Genomic DNA, 15,791 nt, shown 5'->3' on the forward strand with positions numbered 1-15,791 from the left:
ATACTGGGTGACTTTCCTTTTTTTCTTGAGTCATTTTCTATAAAGTATCTTTACTTTTACTCAAGTATGACAATTGGGTTCTTTTTCCACCACTCGTAAAGTATTATCTCCACCAAGATCTCAAAATGACCTGGAAAATATATATTTGTAAAATAATGACACAACATGTGATGTTTTTAAGAAATTATATAAAGCATTTTATTCCAAAACAGTCACACTGTTCGTTCAAATTCATCAGAACCAATGGTCCTCAAACGAATCCCTGTCCCCCAGAACTGTCCCGTGCTTGCTGCGGGGGAACATTGGTGTTCACTTCACTGTCTACATCGCCAGGGTTGCAGGTTGTCTGTTCAACCATGATCAGAGCACTAGTCCACTCACACAAGGGTGCCTCCTTCCCTCCCGTGGTAGGAAGTGGACATCTCCCACAGTCAGAACAGTAGGCTGGTGGGCTGCAGCCTCAGTGTGATGTGAGCACTTGCCCAGTCACTCAAGGGTGCCTCCAATCCTCCCGTGGTAGGCAGTGCACACATCAGACAGTCAGCTGGTACTGTAGATAGTAAGCTCAAGCCTCAGTCCTCCACACATTCATAGCTACCGATTTGTGTTCTCTTTCAAGCCAAATTAACCCTCATATTAACCCTTAAAATCTATAAATCATATTTTCCCAACAAAGCTCACACTCTTCCCACTCCCTCAACCAGTCCTCCTCCCTTCCATTCTAAAATGTCAGTCTGTAGTAGGCCCTCACCCTCCCCTGGCCCCTATACCCTAGGTCCCTCACTGAGTGCTGTACACGCCGCTGAGCAGGCGGCTCTTCTTCTCCTCCTTCTGGCTCTCATTCTTCAGGTCAGCAAACACCTGGGAGAAGAAGTTAGGGTCTGTGTTCATCTGGAGCATCTTCACACTCATCAGCTTGGTGATGGTCATGCAGCGGATCCAGAAGGTCTGCTTGCAGGTGTCCACCAGGAAGGGTTTCAGGGGGTAGCCGATCTCGTTGCCCATGTAGGAGCAGGTCGTGTAGAGGCAGGTGAGCAGCACGGCATGCAGCTCCTGCAAGGTGGCCACCTCGGAGGAAACCGCCTCGCGGCACAGCATGTAGAGGAAGACCACAGCGGCCGGATTGATGCAGCTCTGGTATTGATAGCAGTTGTCCAGCAGATAACGGTCCACCACCCGCAGCCACAGCACCGGGTCCATGGAAGACATGTCCTGGAGCCGGTGGCAACGCCGGCACAGGAACTCACCCAGGCAGCGCAGCAGCTCGCCGGTTGTAGCGTGGACCATCACCAACCTCCTGGGCGTGTCGAGGTCCTGGACGGTCACCATCTGGGGCGTGTCGGGGGCCGTGTTTGAGTTGGATATGGGGGCCTTCTCGACCGACGAGGCGGCGTTCTTGGAGATGGCTGGAGCGCTCTGGTCCTGGGTTGACAGCTTGTCACAGGACTGAGACTTCTCCAGGGTGAGGGAGGACAGGTTGGAGAAGGACTGAGACTTCTCCAGGTTCTCATTACTCAGATGGATAATGTTGTTTTGGTTGGTGTTCTCGTGAGCCTGCTCCTTCTTGGAGCTCTTCTTCTTCACAATCCGCCTCCATGGCGAGTAGCGCTTCAGAGTCTTGTCTTTTGCGCTCTTACCGGTCTGGACTTCCATCAAGTGGCCCACAGTGTCCGGCCCATCTTTGAAGAGGACTGTCTTCTTGCGGACCGAGATAGACATTGCGGATCCCATGGTCAATAGTGCCTGTGGAAAACAAAATGCTTCAATATTAGCAAAATGAAATGCATGGCATCAGTTCAGTAGGCCTAGCTAGCTCAGCTCTGGCTGTCTCTGAAATGGCAACCTATTCCCTATAAAGTGCACTGCTTTTTACCATGGCCCAAAGGCGTCTGGTCAAAAGCAGTGCTTTATATAGGAAACAGGCTTCCATTTGGGACAGATTCTAAATCACAGAATTAAGCATAGGCATTAGTGTTATGTATTCATAAACATGAGCAATATAACATTCCAAAACAAAACAAAAATATTACTCACTGATTTCAAGTTGATATGTGAGAAATTCTAAAGATATTTCAATATTTTCTTTGTTAATTGAAAGGTAAAGACGGGTTGTCCAGTGCTTTGAGTTCAAGGCTGTTATGGTTGTGAACATCAGAATTGTCCAAGGTTCTGAAATCGAGTTTCCACGTCGTAATAAAGAAGTATGTCATAGAGGCGATTTTGTGAAAGATTAAGTTTGATGTTGGCAAAAATAAATAAATAAAGTCTGATGTTCGCCATGATAGAATTTGCCTCATATTTGCTATAGCCTAGCTCAATAAATTGAAAACGAAATAAGCTCTGAGTGACTTCTACGTCACAGCGTTACATTTCTGGCCTCAATGGCTGAATAATAACATGTATCTGGCGAGTGTTTTGCATGGATCTCAATGGTCTGTCAAATTATATTGGCAGCTCTGTCAGGTTCCCGTTTATCTCGTTCACCATCAGACTCTTATTCCCCCTAAATTCTGCGTTAGTACTTTCACTTTAGCAATCTACTCCAATAATGCGCATTTAGCCTGGGGACGAATAGGTGCGCGCCTATAATCGCTATTTGAAGTGGGGAGCATACAGGCCTACTTCTATGTCAGGACTGACTGGAGGGCTAGCTTAAAATGCTCTATAAAAGTAGGCTAAATTGCCTTTTCATGTAAAACGCAACATAAGAACGAGCAGTAGCTCAAGTAAAAGCTTATACAACTTCATTCAAACGTTTGTTATTTTTAAGAAATAAAAAAATCATACAACAGTTGATCCAATACTAGACTAAGCTCGGTTTGAATATTCAAGTACCTCCCCATCCCTAATTGCTGTCCCAATATATTATCAATATCTCACAAACTCAAATCTCTCTCTCTCTCTCTCTCTCTCTCTCTCTCTCTCTCTCTCTCTCTCTCTCTCTCTCTCTCTCTCTGCGGTGTCTGCGTGTGTCTGTCTGTTGGAGATATTGGGTCAGTGCAGTAAAGAGCAGGCGTTTAAAACCATCCTGTTCTCTGGGTAACACTAAGACAACTGATTTTGTAATGTAAATATCACTGTAAATCTGCATGAACATGACACACACTGATAAACTCTTGTTTCCATGGTAACAGGTATCTGTACTTGAAAATGTATTTATTTTTTTACTTTTGCATGACAACATTCAGAAAGAAAATATGTCCTCGTTACATTTCGAATGCTCAGGCAGGACAGCAAAACGGTCAAATTCATACACTTATTAAGAGAACTCATCCCTAATGCCTCTGATCTGGTTTGTAAAATATTGTTAGACTGTGCCCCTGGCTTTCCATAAATAAATAAAAACAAGAACATCTGCATAATATAAGGAATTTGATATATAGCCTTTGCTTTCACTTTTGATACTTAAGTACATTTAAAACCATATACAGTGAGGGGGAAAAAGTATTTGATCCCTTGCTGATTTTGTACGTTTGCCCACTGACAAAGAAATGATCAGTCTATAATTTTAATGGTAGGTTTATTTGAACAGTGAGAGACAGAATAACAACAACAAAAAATCAGAAAACGCATGTCAAAAATGTTATAAATTGATTTGCATTTTAATGAGGGAAATAAGTATTTGACCCCCTCTCAATCAGAAAGATTTCTGGCTCCCAGGTGTCTTTTAAACAGGTAAGGAGCTGAGATTAGCAGCACACTCTTAAAGGGAGTGCTCCTAATCTCAGTTTGTTACCTGTTTAAAAGACACCTGTCCACAGAAGCAATCAATCAATCAGATTCCAAACTCTCCACCATGGCCAAGACCAAAGAGCTCTCCAAGGATGTCAGGGACAAGATTGTAGACCTACACAAGGCTGGAATGGGCTACAAGACCATCGTCAAGAAGCTTGGTGAGAAGGTGACAACAGTTGGTGTGATTATTCGCAAATGGAAGAAACACAAAAGAACTGTCAATCTCCCTCGGCCTGGGGCTCCATGCAAGATCTCACCTCGTGGAGTTGCAATGATCATGAGAACGGTGAGGAATCAGCCCAGAACTACACTTGAGGATCTTGTCAATGATCTCAAGGCAGCTGGGACCATAGTCACCAAGAAAACAATTGGTAACACACTACGCCGTGAAGGACTGAAATCCTGCAGCGCCCGCAAGGTCCCCCTGCTCAAGAAAGCACATATACATGCCCGTCTGAAGTTTGCCAATGAACATCTGAATGATTCAGAGGACAACTGGGTGAAAGTGTTGTGGTCAGATGAGACCAAAATGGAGCTCTTTGGCATCAACTCAACTCGGCGTGTTTGGAGGAGGAGGAATGCTGCCTATGACCCCAAGAACACAATCCCCACCGTCAAACATGGAGGTGGAAACATTATGCTTTGGGGGTGTTTTTCTGCTAAGGGGACAGAACAACTTCAATGCATCAAAGGGACGATGGACGGGGCCATGTACCGTCAAATCTTGGGTGAGAACCTCCTTCCCTCAGCCAGGGCATTGAAAATGGGTCGTGGATGGGTATTCCAGCATGACAATGACCCAAAACACACGGCCAAGGCAACAAAGGAGTGGCTCAAGAAGAAGCACGTTAAGGTCCTGGAGTGGCCTAGCCAGTCTCCAGACCTTAATCCCATAGAAAATCTGTGGAGGGAGCTGAAGGTTCGAGTTGCCAAACGTCAGCCTCGAAACCTTAATAACTTGGAGAAGATCTGCAAAGAGGAGTGGGACAAAATCCCTCCTGAGATGTGTGCAAACCTGGTGGCCAACTACAAGAAACATCTGACCTCTGTGATTGCCATCAAGGGTTTTGCCACCAAGTACTAAGTCATGTTTTGCAGAGGGGTCAAATACTTATTTCCTACATTAAAATGCAAATCATTTTATAACATTTTTGACATGTGTTTTTCTGGATTTCTTTGTTGTTATTCTGTCTCTCACTGTTCAAATAAACCTACCATTAAAATTGTAGACTGATCAATTCTTTGTCAGTGTGCAAATGTACAAAATCAGCAGGGGATCAAATACTTTTTCCCCTCACTGAACCTTTAGACTTTTACTCAAGTAATATTTTACTGGATGACTTTCACTGTTACTTGAGTCATTTTCTATTAAGTATCTTTACTTTTACTCAAGTAGTATTTTACTGGGTGACTTTCACTTTTACTTGAGTCATTTTCTATTAAGTATCTTTACTTTTACTCAAGTAGTATTTTACTGGGTGACTCACTTTTACTTGAGTCATTTTCTATTAAGTATCTTTACTTTTACTCAAGTAGTATTATACTGGGTGACTTTGCCTTTTTCTTGAGTCATTTTCTATAAAGTATCTTTACTTTTACTCAAGTAGTATTATACTGGGTGACTTTCCTTTTTTCTTGAGTCATTTTCTATAAAGTATCTTTACTTTTACTCAAGTATGACAATTGGGTTCTTTTTCCACCACTCGTAAAGTATTATCTCCACCAAGATCTCAAAATGACCTGGAAAATATATATTTGTAAAATAATGACACAACATGTGATGTTTTTAAGAAATTATATAAAGCATTTTATTCCAAAACAGTCACACTGTTCGTTCAAATTCATCAGAACCAATGGTCCTCAAACGAATCCCTGTCCCCCAGAACTGTCCCGTGCTTGCTGCGGGGGAACATTGGTGTTCACTTCACTGTCTACAGCGCCAGGGTTGCAGGTTGTCTGTTCAACCATGATCAGAGCACTAGTCCACTCACACAAGGGTGCCTCCTTCCCTCCCGTGGTAGGAAGTGGACATCTCCCACAGTCAGAACAGTAGGCTGGTGGGCTGAGCCTCAGTGTGATGTGAGCACTTGCCCAGTCACTCAAGGGTGCCTCCAATCCTCCCGTGGTAGGCAGTGCACACATCAGACAGTCAGCTGGTACTGTAGATAGTAAGCTCAAGCCTCAGTCCTCCACACATTCATAGCTACCGATTTGTGTTCTCTTTCAAGCCAAATTAACCCTCATATTAACCCTTAAAATCTATAAATCATATTTTCCCAACAAAGCTCACACTCTTCCCACTCCCTCAACCAGTCCTCCTCCCTTCCATTCTAAAATGTCAGTCTGTAGTAGGCCCTCACCCTCCCCTGGCCCCTATACCCTAGGTCCCTCACTGAGTGCTGTACACGCCGCTGAGCAGGCGGCTCTTCTTCTCCTCCTTCTGGCTCTCATTCTTCAGGTCAGCAAACACCTGGGAGAAGAAGTTAGGGTCTGTGTTCATCTGGAGCATCTTCACACTCATCAGCTTGGTGATGGTCATGCAGCGGATCCAGAAGGTCTGCTTGCAGGTGTCCACCAGGAAGGGTTTCAGGGGTAGCCGATCTCGTTGCCCATGTAGGAGCAGGTCGTGTAGAGGCAGGTGAGCAGCACGGCATGCAGCTCCTGCAAGGTGGCCACCTCGGAGGAAACCGCCTCGCGGCACAGCATGTAGAGGAAGACCACAGCGGCCGGATTGATGCAGCTCTGGTATTGATAGCAGTTGTCCAGCAGATAACGGTCCACCACCCGCAGCCACAGCACCGGGTCCATGGAAGACATGTCCTGGAGCCGGTGGCAACGCCGGCACAGGAACTCACCCAGGCAGCGCAGCAGCTCGCCGGTTGTAGCGTGGACCATCACCAACCTCCTGGGCGTGTCGAGGTCCTGGACGGTCACCATCTGGGGCGTGTCGGGGCCGTGTTTGAGTTGGATATGGGGGCCTTCTCGACCGACGAGGCGGCGTTCTTGGAGATGGCTGGAGCGCTCTGGTCCTGGGTTGACAGCTTGTCACAGGACTGAGACTTCTCCAGGGTGAGGGAGGACAGGTTGGAGAAGGACTGAGACTTCTCCAGGTTCTCATTACTCAGATGGATAATGTTGTTTTGGTTGGTGTTCTCGTGAGCCTGCTCCTTCTTGGAGCTCTTCTTCTTCACAATCCGCCTCCATGGCGAGTAGCGCTTCAGAGTCTTGTCTTTTGCGCTCTTACCGGTCTGGACTTCCATCAAGTGGCCCACAGTGTCCGGCCCATCTTTGAAGAGGACTGTCTTCTTGCGGACCGAGATAGACATTGCGGATCCCATGGTCAATAGTGCCTGTGGAAAACAAAATGCTTCAATATTAGCAAAATGAAATGCATGGCATCAGTTCAGTAGGCCTAGCTAGCTCAGCTCTGGCTGTCTCTGAAATGGCAACCTATTCCCTATAAAGTGCACTGCTTTTTACCATGGCCCAAAGGCGTCTGGTCAAAAGCAGTGCTTTATATAGGAAACAGGCTTCCATTTGGGACAGATTCTAAATCACAGAATTAAGCATAGGCATTAGTGTTATGTATTCATAAACATGAGCAATATAACATTCCAAAACAAAACAAAAATATTACTCACTGATTTCAAGTTGATATGTGAGAAATTCTAAAGATATTTCAATATTTTCTTTGTTAATTGAAAGGTAAAGACGGGTTGTCCAGTGCTTTGAGTTCAAGGCTGTTATGGTTGTGAACATCAGAATTGTCCAAGGTTCTGAAATCGAGTTTCCACGTCGTAATAAAGAAGTATGTCATAGAGGCGATTTTGTGAAAGATTAAGTTTGATGTTGGCAAAAATAAATAAATAAAGTCTGATGTTCGCCATGATAGAATTTGCCTCATATTTGCTATAGCCTAGCTCAATAAATTGAAAACGAAATAAGCTCTGAGTGACTTCTACGTCACAGCGTTACATTTCTGGCCTCAATGGCTGAATAATAACATGTATCTGGCGAGTGTTTTGCATGGATCTCAATGGTCTGTCAAATTATATTGGCAGCTCTGTCAGGTTCCCGTTTATCTCGTTCACCATCAGACTCTTATTCCCCCTAAATTCTGCGTTAGTACTTTCACTTTAGCAATCTACTCCAATAATGCGCATTTAGCCTGGGGACGAATAGGTGCGCGCCTATAATCGCTATTTGAAGTGGGGAGCATACAGGCCTACTTCTATGTCAGGACTGACTGGAGGGCTAGCTTAAAATGCGCTATAAAAGTAGGCTAAATTGCCTTTTCATGTAAAACGCAACATAAGAACGAGCAGTAGCTCAAGTAAAAGCTTATACAACTTAATTCAAACGTTTGTTATTTTTAAGAAATAAAAAAATCATACAACAGTTGATCCAATACTAGACTAAGCTCGGTTTGAATATTCAAGTACCTCCCCATCCCTAATTGCTGTCCCAATATATTATCAATATCTCTCAAATCTCTCAAATCTCTCTCTCTCTCTCTCTCTCTGCGTGTGTCTGTCTGTTGGAGATATTGGGTCAGTGCAGTAAAGAGCAGGCGTTTAAAACCATCCTGTTCTCTGGGTAACACTAAGACAACTGATTTTGTAATGTAAATATCACTGTAAATCTGCATGAACATGACACACACTGATAAACTCTTGTTTCCATGGTAACAGGTATCTGTACTTGAAAATGTATTTATTTTTTTACTTTTGCATGACAACATTCAGAAAGAAAATATGTCCTCGTTACATTTCGAATGCTCAGGCAGGACAGCAAAACGGTCAAATTCATACACTTATTAAGAGAACTCATCCCTAATGCCTCTGATCTGGTTTGTAAAATATTGTTAGACTGTGCCCCTGGCTTTCCATAAATAAATAAAAACAAGAACATCTGCATAATATAAGGAATTTGATATATAGCCTTTGCTTTCACTTTTGATACTTAAGTACATTTAAAACCATATACAGTGAGGGGAAAAAGTATTTGATCACTTGCTGATTTTGTACGTTTGCCCACTGACAAAGAAATGATCAGTCTATAATTTTAATGGTAGGTTTATTTGAACAGTGAGAGACAGAATAACAACAACAAAAAATCAGAAAAACGCATGTCAAAAATGTTATAAATTGATTTGCATTTTAATGAGGGAAATAAGTATTTGACCCCCTCTCAATCAGAAAGATTTCTGGCTCCCAGGTGTCTTTTAAACAGGTAAGGAGCTGAGATTAGCAGCACACTCTTAAAGGGAGTGCTCCTAATCTCAGTTTGTTACCTGTTTAAAAGACACCTGTCCACAGAAGCAATCAATCAATCAATCAGATTCCAAACTCTCCACCATGGCCAAGACCAAAGAGCTCTCCAAGGATGTCAGGGACAAGATTGTAGACCTACACAAGGCTGGAATGGGCTACAAGACCATCGTCAAGAAGCTTGGTGAGAAGGTGACAACAGTTGGTGTGATTATTCGCAAATGGAAGAAACACAAAAGAACTGTCAATCTCCCCTCGGCCTGGGGCTCCATGCAAGATCTCACCTCGTGGAGTTGCAATGATCATGAGAACGGTGAGGAATCAGCCCAGAACTACACTTGAGGATCTTGTCAATGATCTCAAGGCAGCTGGGACCATAGTCACCAAGAAAACAATTGGTAACACACTACGCCGTGAAGGACTGAAATCCTGCAGCGCCCGCAAGGTCCCCCTGCTCAAGAAAGCACATATACATGCCCGTCTGAAGTTTGCCAATGAACATCTGAATGATTCAGAGGACAACTGGGTGAAAGTGTTGTGGTCAGATGAGACCAAAATGGAGCTCTTTGGCATCAACTCAACTCGGCGTGTTTGGAGGAGGAGGAATGCTGCCTATGACCCCAAGAACACCATCCCCACCGTCAAACATGGAGGTGGAAACATTATGCTTTGGGGGTGTTTTTCTGCTAAGGGGACAGAACAACTTCAATGCATCAAAGGGACGATGGACAGGGCCATGTACCGTCAAATCTTGGGTGAGAACCTCCTTCCCTCTGCCAGGGCATTGAAAATGGGTCGTGGATGGGTATTCCAGCATGACAATGACCCAAAACACACGGCCAAGGCAACAAAGGAGTGGCTCAAGAAGAAGCACATTAAGGTCCTGGAGTGGCCTAGCCAGTCTCCAGACCTTAATCCAATAGAAAATCTGTGGAGGGAGCTGAAGGTTCGAGTTGCCAAACGTCAGCCTCGAAACCTTAATAACTTGGAGAAGATCTGCAAAGAGGAGTGGGCCAAAATCCCTCCTGAGATGTGTGCAAACCTGGTGGCCAACTACAAGAAACATCTGACCTCTGTGATTGCCATCAAGGGTTTTGCCACCAAGTACTAAGTCATGTTTTGCAGAGGGGTCAAATACTTATTTCCTACATTAAAATGCAAATCATTTTATAACATTTTTGACATGTGTTTTTCTGGATTTCTTTGTTGTTATTCTGTCTCTCACTGTTCAAATAAACCTACCATTAAAATTGTAGACTGATCAATTCTTTGTCAGTGTGCAAATGTACAAAATCAGCAGGGGATCAAATACTTTTTCCCCTCACTGAACCTTTAGACTTTTACTCAAGTAATATTTTACTGGATGACTTTCACTGTTACTTGAGTCATTTTCTATTAAGTATCTTTACTTTTACTCAAGTAGTATTTTACTGGGTGACTTTCACTTTTACTTGAGTCATTTTCTATTAAGTATCTTTACTTTTACTCAAGTAGTATTTTACTGGGTGACTCACTTTTACTTGAGTCATTTTCTATTAAGTATCTTTACTTTTACTCAAGTAGTATTATACTGGGTGACTTTCCCTTTTTTCTTGAGTCATTTTCTATAAAGTATCTTTACTTTTACTCAAGTAGTATTTTACTGGGTGACTTTCACTTTTACTTGAGTCATTTTCTATTAAGTATCTTTACTTTTACTCAAGTAGTATTATACTGGGTGACTTTCCTTTTTTTCTTGAGTCATTTTCTATAAAGTATCTTTACTTTTACTCAAGTATGACAATTGGGTTCTTTTTCCACCACTCGTAAAGTATTATCTCCACCAAGATCTCAAAATGACCTGGAAAATATATATTTGTAAAATAATGACACAACATGTGATGTTTTTAAGAAATTATATAAAGCATTTTATTCCAAAACAGTCACACTGTTCGTTCAAATTCATCAGAACCAATGGTCCTCAAACGAATCCCTGTCCCCCAGAACTGTCCCGTGCTTGCTGCGGGGGAACATTGGTGTTCACTTCACTGTCTACAGCGCCAGGGTTGCAGGTTGTCTGTTCAACCATGATCAGAGCACTAGTCCACTCACACAAGGGTGCCTCCTTCCCTCCCGTGGTAGGAAGTGGACATCTCCCACAGTCAGAACAGTAGGCTGGTGGGCTGCAGCCTCAGTGTGATGTGAGCACTTGCCCAGTCACTTACATTTACATTTAAGTCATTTAGCAGACGCTCTTATCCAGAGCGACTTACAAATTGGTGCTTTCACCTTATGATATCCAGTGGAACAACCACTTTACAATGGTGCATCTAAATCTTTTAAAGGGGGGGGTTAGAAGGATTACTTTATCCTATCCTAGGTATTCCTTAAAGAGGTGGGGTTTCAGGTGTCTCCGGAAGGTGGTGATTGACTCCGCTGTCCTGGCGTCGTGAGGGAGCTTGTTCCACCATTGGGGTGCCAGAGCAGCGAACAGTTTTGACTGGGCTGAGCGGGAACTGTGCTTCCTCAGAGGTAGGGGGGCCAGCAGGCCAGAGGTGGATGAACGCAGTGCCCTTGTTTGGGTGTAGGGCCTGATCAGAGCCTGAAGGTATGGAGGTGCCGTTCCCTTCACAGCTCTGTAGGCAATCACCATGGTCTTGTAGCGGATGCGAGCTTCAACTGGAAGCCAGTGGAGAGAGCGGAGGAGCGGGGTGACGTGAGAGAACTTGGGAAGGTTGAACACCAGACGGGCTGCGGCGTTCTGGATGAGTTGTAGGGGTTTAATGGCACAGGCAGGGGAGCCCAGCCAACAGCGAGTTGCAGTAATCCAGACGGGAGATGACAAGTGCCTGGATTAGGACCTGCGCCGCTTCCTGTGTGAGGCAGGGTCGTACTCTGCGAATGTTGTAGAGCATGAACCTACAGGATCGGGTCACCGTCTTGATGTTAGTGGAGAACGACAGGGTGTTGTCCAGGATCACGCCAAGGTTCTTAGCACTCTGGGAGGAGGACACAAGGGAGCTGTCAACCGTGATGGCGAGATCATGGAACGGGCAGTCCTTCCCCGCGAGGAAGAGCAGCTCCGTCTTGCCGAGGTTCAGCTTGAGGTGGTGATCCGTCATCCACACTGATATGTCTGACAGACAAGCAGAGATGCGATTCGCCGCCTGGTTATCAGAAGGGGGAAAGGAGAAGATTAATTGTGTGTCGTCTGCATAGCAATGATAGGAGAGACCATGTGAGGATATGACAGAGCCAAGTGACTTGGTGTATAGCGAGAATAGGAGAGGGCCTAGAACAGAGCCCTGGGGGACACAAGTGGTGAGTGCGCATGGTGCGGAGACAGATTCTCGCCACGCCACCTGGTAGGAGCAACCTGTCAGGTAGGACGCAATCCAAGGGTGGGCCGCGCCGGAGATGCCCAACTCGGAGAGGGTGGAGAGGAGGATCTGATGGTTCACAGTATCAAAGGCAGAAGATAGGTCTAGAAGGATGAGAGCAGAGGAGAGAGAGTTAGCTTTAGCAGTGCGGAGAGCCTCCGTGACACAGAGAAGAGCAGTCTCAGTTGAATGCCCAGTCTTGAAACCTGACTGATTAGGATCAAGAAGGTCATTCTGAGAGAGATAGCAGGAGAGCTAGCCAAGGACGGCACGTTCAAGAGTTTTGGAGAGAAAAGAAAGAAGGGATACTGGTCTGTAGTTGTTGACATCGGAGGGATCGAGTGTAGGTTTTTTCAGAAGGGGTGCAACTCTCGCTCTCTTGAAGACGGAAGGGACATAGCCAGCGGTCAAGGATGAGTTGATGAGCGAGGTGAGGTAGGGGAGAAGGTCTCCGGAAATGGTCTGGAGAAGAGAGGAGGGGATAGGGTCAAGTGGGCAGGTTGTTGGGCGGCCGGCCGTCACAAGACGCGAGATTTCATCTGGAGAGAGAGGGGAGAAAGAGGTCAAAGCACAGGGTAGGGCAGTGTGAGCAGGACCAGCGGTGTCGTTTGACTTAGCAAACGAGGATCGGATATCGTCAACCTTCTTTTCAAAATGGTTGACGAAGTCATCCGCAGAGAGGGAGGAGGGGGGGGAGGATTCAGGAGGGAGGAGAAGGTAGCAAAGAGCTTCCTAGGGTTAGAGGCAGATGCTTGGAATTTAGAGTGGTAGAAAGTGGCTTTAGCAGCAGAGACAGAAGAGGAGAATGATGTTGGCAAAAATAAATAAATAATGTCTGATGTTCGCCATGATAGAATTTGCCTCATATTTGCTATAGCCTAGCTCAATAAATTGAAAACGAAATAAGCTCTGAGTGACTTCTACGTCACAGCGTTACATTTCTGGCCTCAATGGCTGAATAACATGTATCTGGCGAGTGTTTTGAATGGATCTCAATGGTCTGTCAAATTATATTGGCAGCTCTGTCAGGTTCCCGTTTATCTCGTTCACCATCAGACTCTTATTCCCCCTAAATTCTGCGTTAGTACTTTCACTTTAGCAATCTACTCCAATAATGCGCATTTAGCCTGGGGACGAATAGGTGCGCGCCTATAATGGCTATTTGAAGTGGGGAGCATACAGGACTTCTTCTATGTCAGGACTGACTGGAGGGCTAGCTTAAAATGCGCTATAAAAGTAGGCTAAATTGCCTTTTCATGTAAAACGCAACATAAGAACCAGCAGTAGCTCAAATAAAAGCTTATACAGCTACACTTCAACGTGTTTTTTAAGAAATAGAAAAATCATACAACAGTTACTCAAATATCTCTCTCTGTCTCTCTCTCTCTCTCTAGGATATTTTGGATCAGTGCAGTAGAGAGCAGGAGTTTAAGACCATCCTGTTCTCTCTGTGTTATTTTCATGCCTGTGTGGCTGAGAGGCGCAAGTTCGGTCCTCAGGGTTGGAACAGGAAATACCCCTTTAACACTGGAGACCTCACCATCTCTGTCAATGTGCTCTACAACTACCTGGAGGCCAACTCACAGGTCACCGTTTACCGTGTTATAGTGATCAGGATGGTGATAGTGATGATGATTGATGATGTTGATGAGGAGTCATTGTTCATGTATTTGGCGTGTGTGTGTGTTCAGGTGCCGTGGGAGGACTTGCGCTATCTGTTTGGAGAGATCATGTACGGAGGTCACATCACAGACGACTGGGACAGAAGACTCTGTCGAACCTACCTGGAGGAATACATGCAGCCCAACCAGGTGTGTGTGTGTGTGTGTGTGTGTGTGTGTGTGTGTGGTTTATGATTGTGATGATAGTGTTACAAAGAAACCCACACCCTTTCCACCAGTCTGACAGGAAGTTGGCTCTGGCGCCGGGCTTTGTGGTTCCCTCCAACCTGGACTACCAGGGTTACCACGGTTACATAGATGAGATGCTGCCCCATGAGAGCCCGGTGCATTATGGGCTACACCCCAATGCAGAGATAGAGTTTCTGACGGTGACCTCTGATAACCTCTTCCACACACTGCTGGAGCTGCAGTCACCTGACTCTGTGATGGGAGAGGGGGCTTCACAGACCGTAGAGGAGAAGGTGTATGAGAGACACACACACATGCACATTTAAACACACACACACACACAATTCATACCAGAAACACACATTTAAAAACACACACTGGACCCCACACACACTCATCTCTCATCCTCTCTGCAGGTGAAGACCATCCTAGACGAGGTGTTGGAGAAGCTTCCAGAAGAGTACAACATGTCAGACATCACGTCTAAGACAGCGGAGAGATCACCATACATCCTGGTCTGCTTCCAGGAGTGTGAACGTATGAACACGCTCATCTACGAGATACGCCGCTCACTCAAAGAGCTGGACCTGGGGCTGAAGGTGGGTTAGGGGCTAGGTTTTTTACATGTATTTTTATTTAACCTTAATTTAACTAGGCAAGTCAGTTAAGAACAAATTCTTATTTACAATGACCCGGACGACGCTGGGCCAATTGTGCGCCGCCTTAAGGACTCCCAATCACGGTGATGCAGCCTGGATTCAAACCAGGTTACTTAGTGATGCCTCTTGCGCTGAGATGCAGTGCCTTAGACCGCTGCGCCACTCGGGAGCCCATGATCAGCTGGTAAATTAGACTGACTGATGGAAGACATAAGGGCGAACGGGTAGTTTTGGCTCACGACAGCGCTGTTTTTTTTCTCCGTTCAGGGTGAGCTGGCGATCTCCTCAGAGATGGAGCAGATCCAGGCGGCTCTGTTCTTCGATAACGTCCCAGACACCTGGACCAAACTGGCCTACCCCTCTACTTACAGCCTTGCCCAGTGGTGAGTCACTGGGTGTACTCTCCCACTGCCCCAACGTGTACGCAACATGATGTGTTGCTACGTGTGTGTGTGTTTACCAGGTATAATGACGTGTTGCTGCGCTGCAGAGAGCTGGACAGCTGGACACAGGACCTGGCTCTGCCCACCGTCATCTGGTTGTCTGGACTCTTCAACCCACAGTCCTTCTTAACAGGTAACATACACACACGTCCCCCTACAAAACAACACACCCAACCACTTTTAATTATGTCACCAACTTATGTTGTAACTGTCAGTTGCCTCTTGGTATTCTCCGTTTAGTGGAATGATTCCCTCAATTTCCCCCTCTCTCCCTCCAGCGGTGATGCAGTCTCTGGCTCGTAAGAATGAGTGGCCGTTAGATAAGATGAACCTGACTGTGGATGTGACTAAGAAATTTAAGGAAGAGTTCAACCAGCCGGCCAGAGAGGGAGCATACGTATACGGACTATACATGGAAGGTATACACTCGTCCCGCCCCCCCCCTTCCCATGAGCACATACATCCTAGTTCATGC

The 15,791-nt window shown here is 45.3% G+C and overlaps 2 protein-coding genes and 1 pseudogene across 2 annotated transcripts in view; 1 reads left to right on the top strand and 2 right to left on the bottom strand.

Annotated features, from left to right (window-relative positions):
* Positions 1–15,791, top strand: part of LOC106600100 (dynein axonemal heavy chain 11-like) — a 158,859-nt gene that overhangs the window by 141,983 nt on the left and 1,085 nt on the right. The window contains 7 exon segments of the mRNA XM_045716035.1: positions 13,759–13,950; positions 14,056–14,175; positions 14,265–14,507; positions 14,631–14,813; positions 15,141–15,256; positions 15,337–15,449; positions 15,595–15,735. Of these exon segments, the coding sequence (XP_045571991.1) occupies positions 13,759–13,950; positions 14,056–14,175; positions 14,265–14,507; positions 14,631–14,813; positions 15,141–15,256; positions 15,337–15,449; positions 15,595–15,735 (1,108 nt within the window).
* LOC106600120 (cyclin-dependent kinase 5 activator 1-like) lies at positions 84–2,126 on the bottom strand. The gene is made up of 2 exons (XM_045714824.1): positions 2,035–2,126; positions 84–1,743 (listed from the first exon to the last, which is right to left on the bottom strand). The coding sequence occupies exon 2, from the start codon at positions 1,729–1,731 to the stop codon at positions 781–783; it is 951 nt and encodes a 316-aa protein (XP_045570780.1). The 5' UTR covers positions 1,732–1,743; positions 2,035–2,126; the 3' UTR covers positions 84–780.
* LOC123741649 (cyclin-dependent kinase 5 activator 1-like) lies at positions 5,821–7,468 on the bottom strand (annotated as a pseudogene).

This window comes from Salmo salar, chromosome ssa03 (genome assembly GCF_905237065.1).
Source record: "Salmo salar chromosome ssa03, Ssal_v3.1, whole genome shotgun sequence".
Lineage (NCBI taxonomy): Eukaryota > Metazoa > Chordata > Actinopteri > Salmoniformes > Salmonidae > Salmo > Salmo salar.

Excerpts from the sequence above, each read along its gene's own strand:
- LOC106600120 (XM_045714824.1), bottom strand. The coding sequence starts at position 1,731 with ATGGGATCCGCAATGTCTATCTCGGTCCGCAAGAAGACAGTCCTCTTC.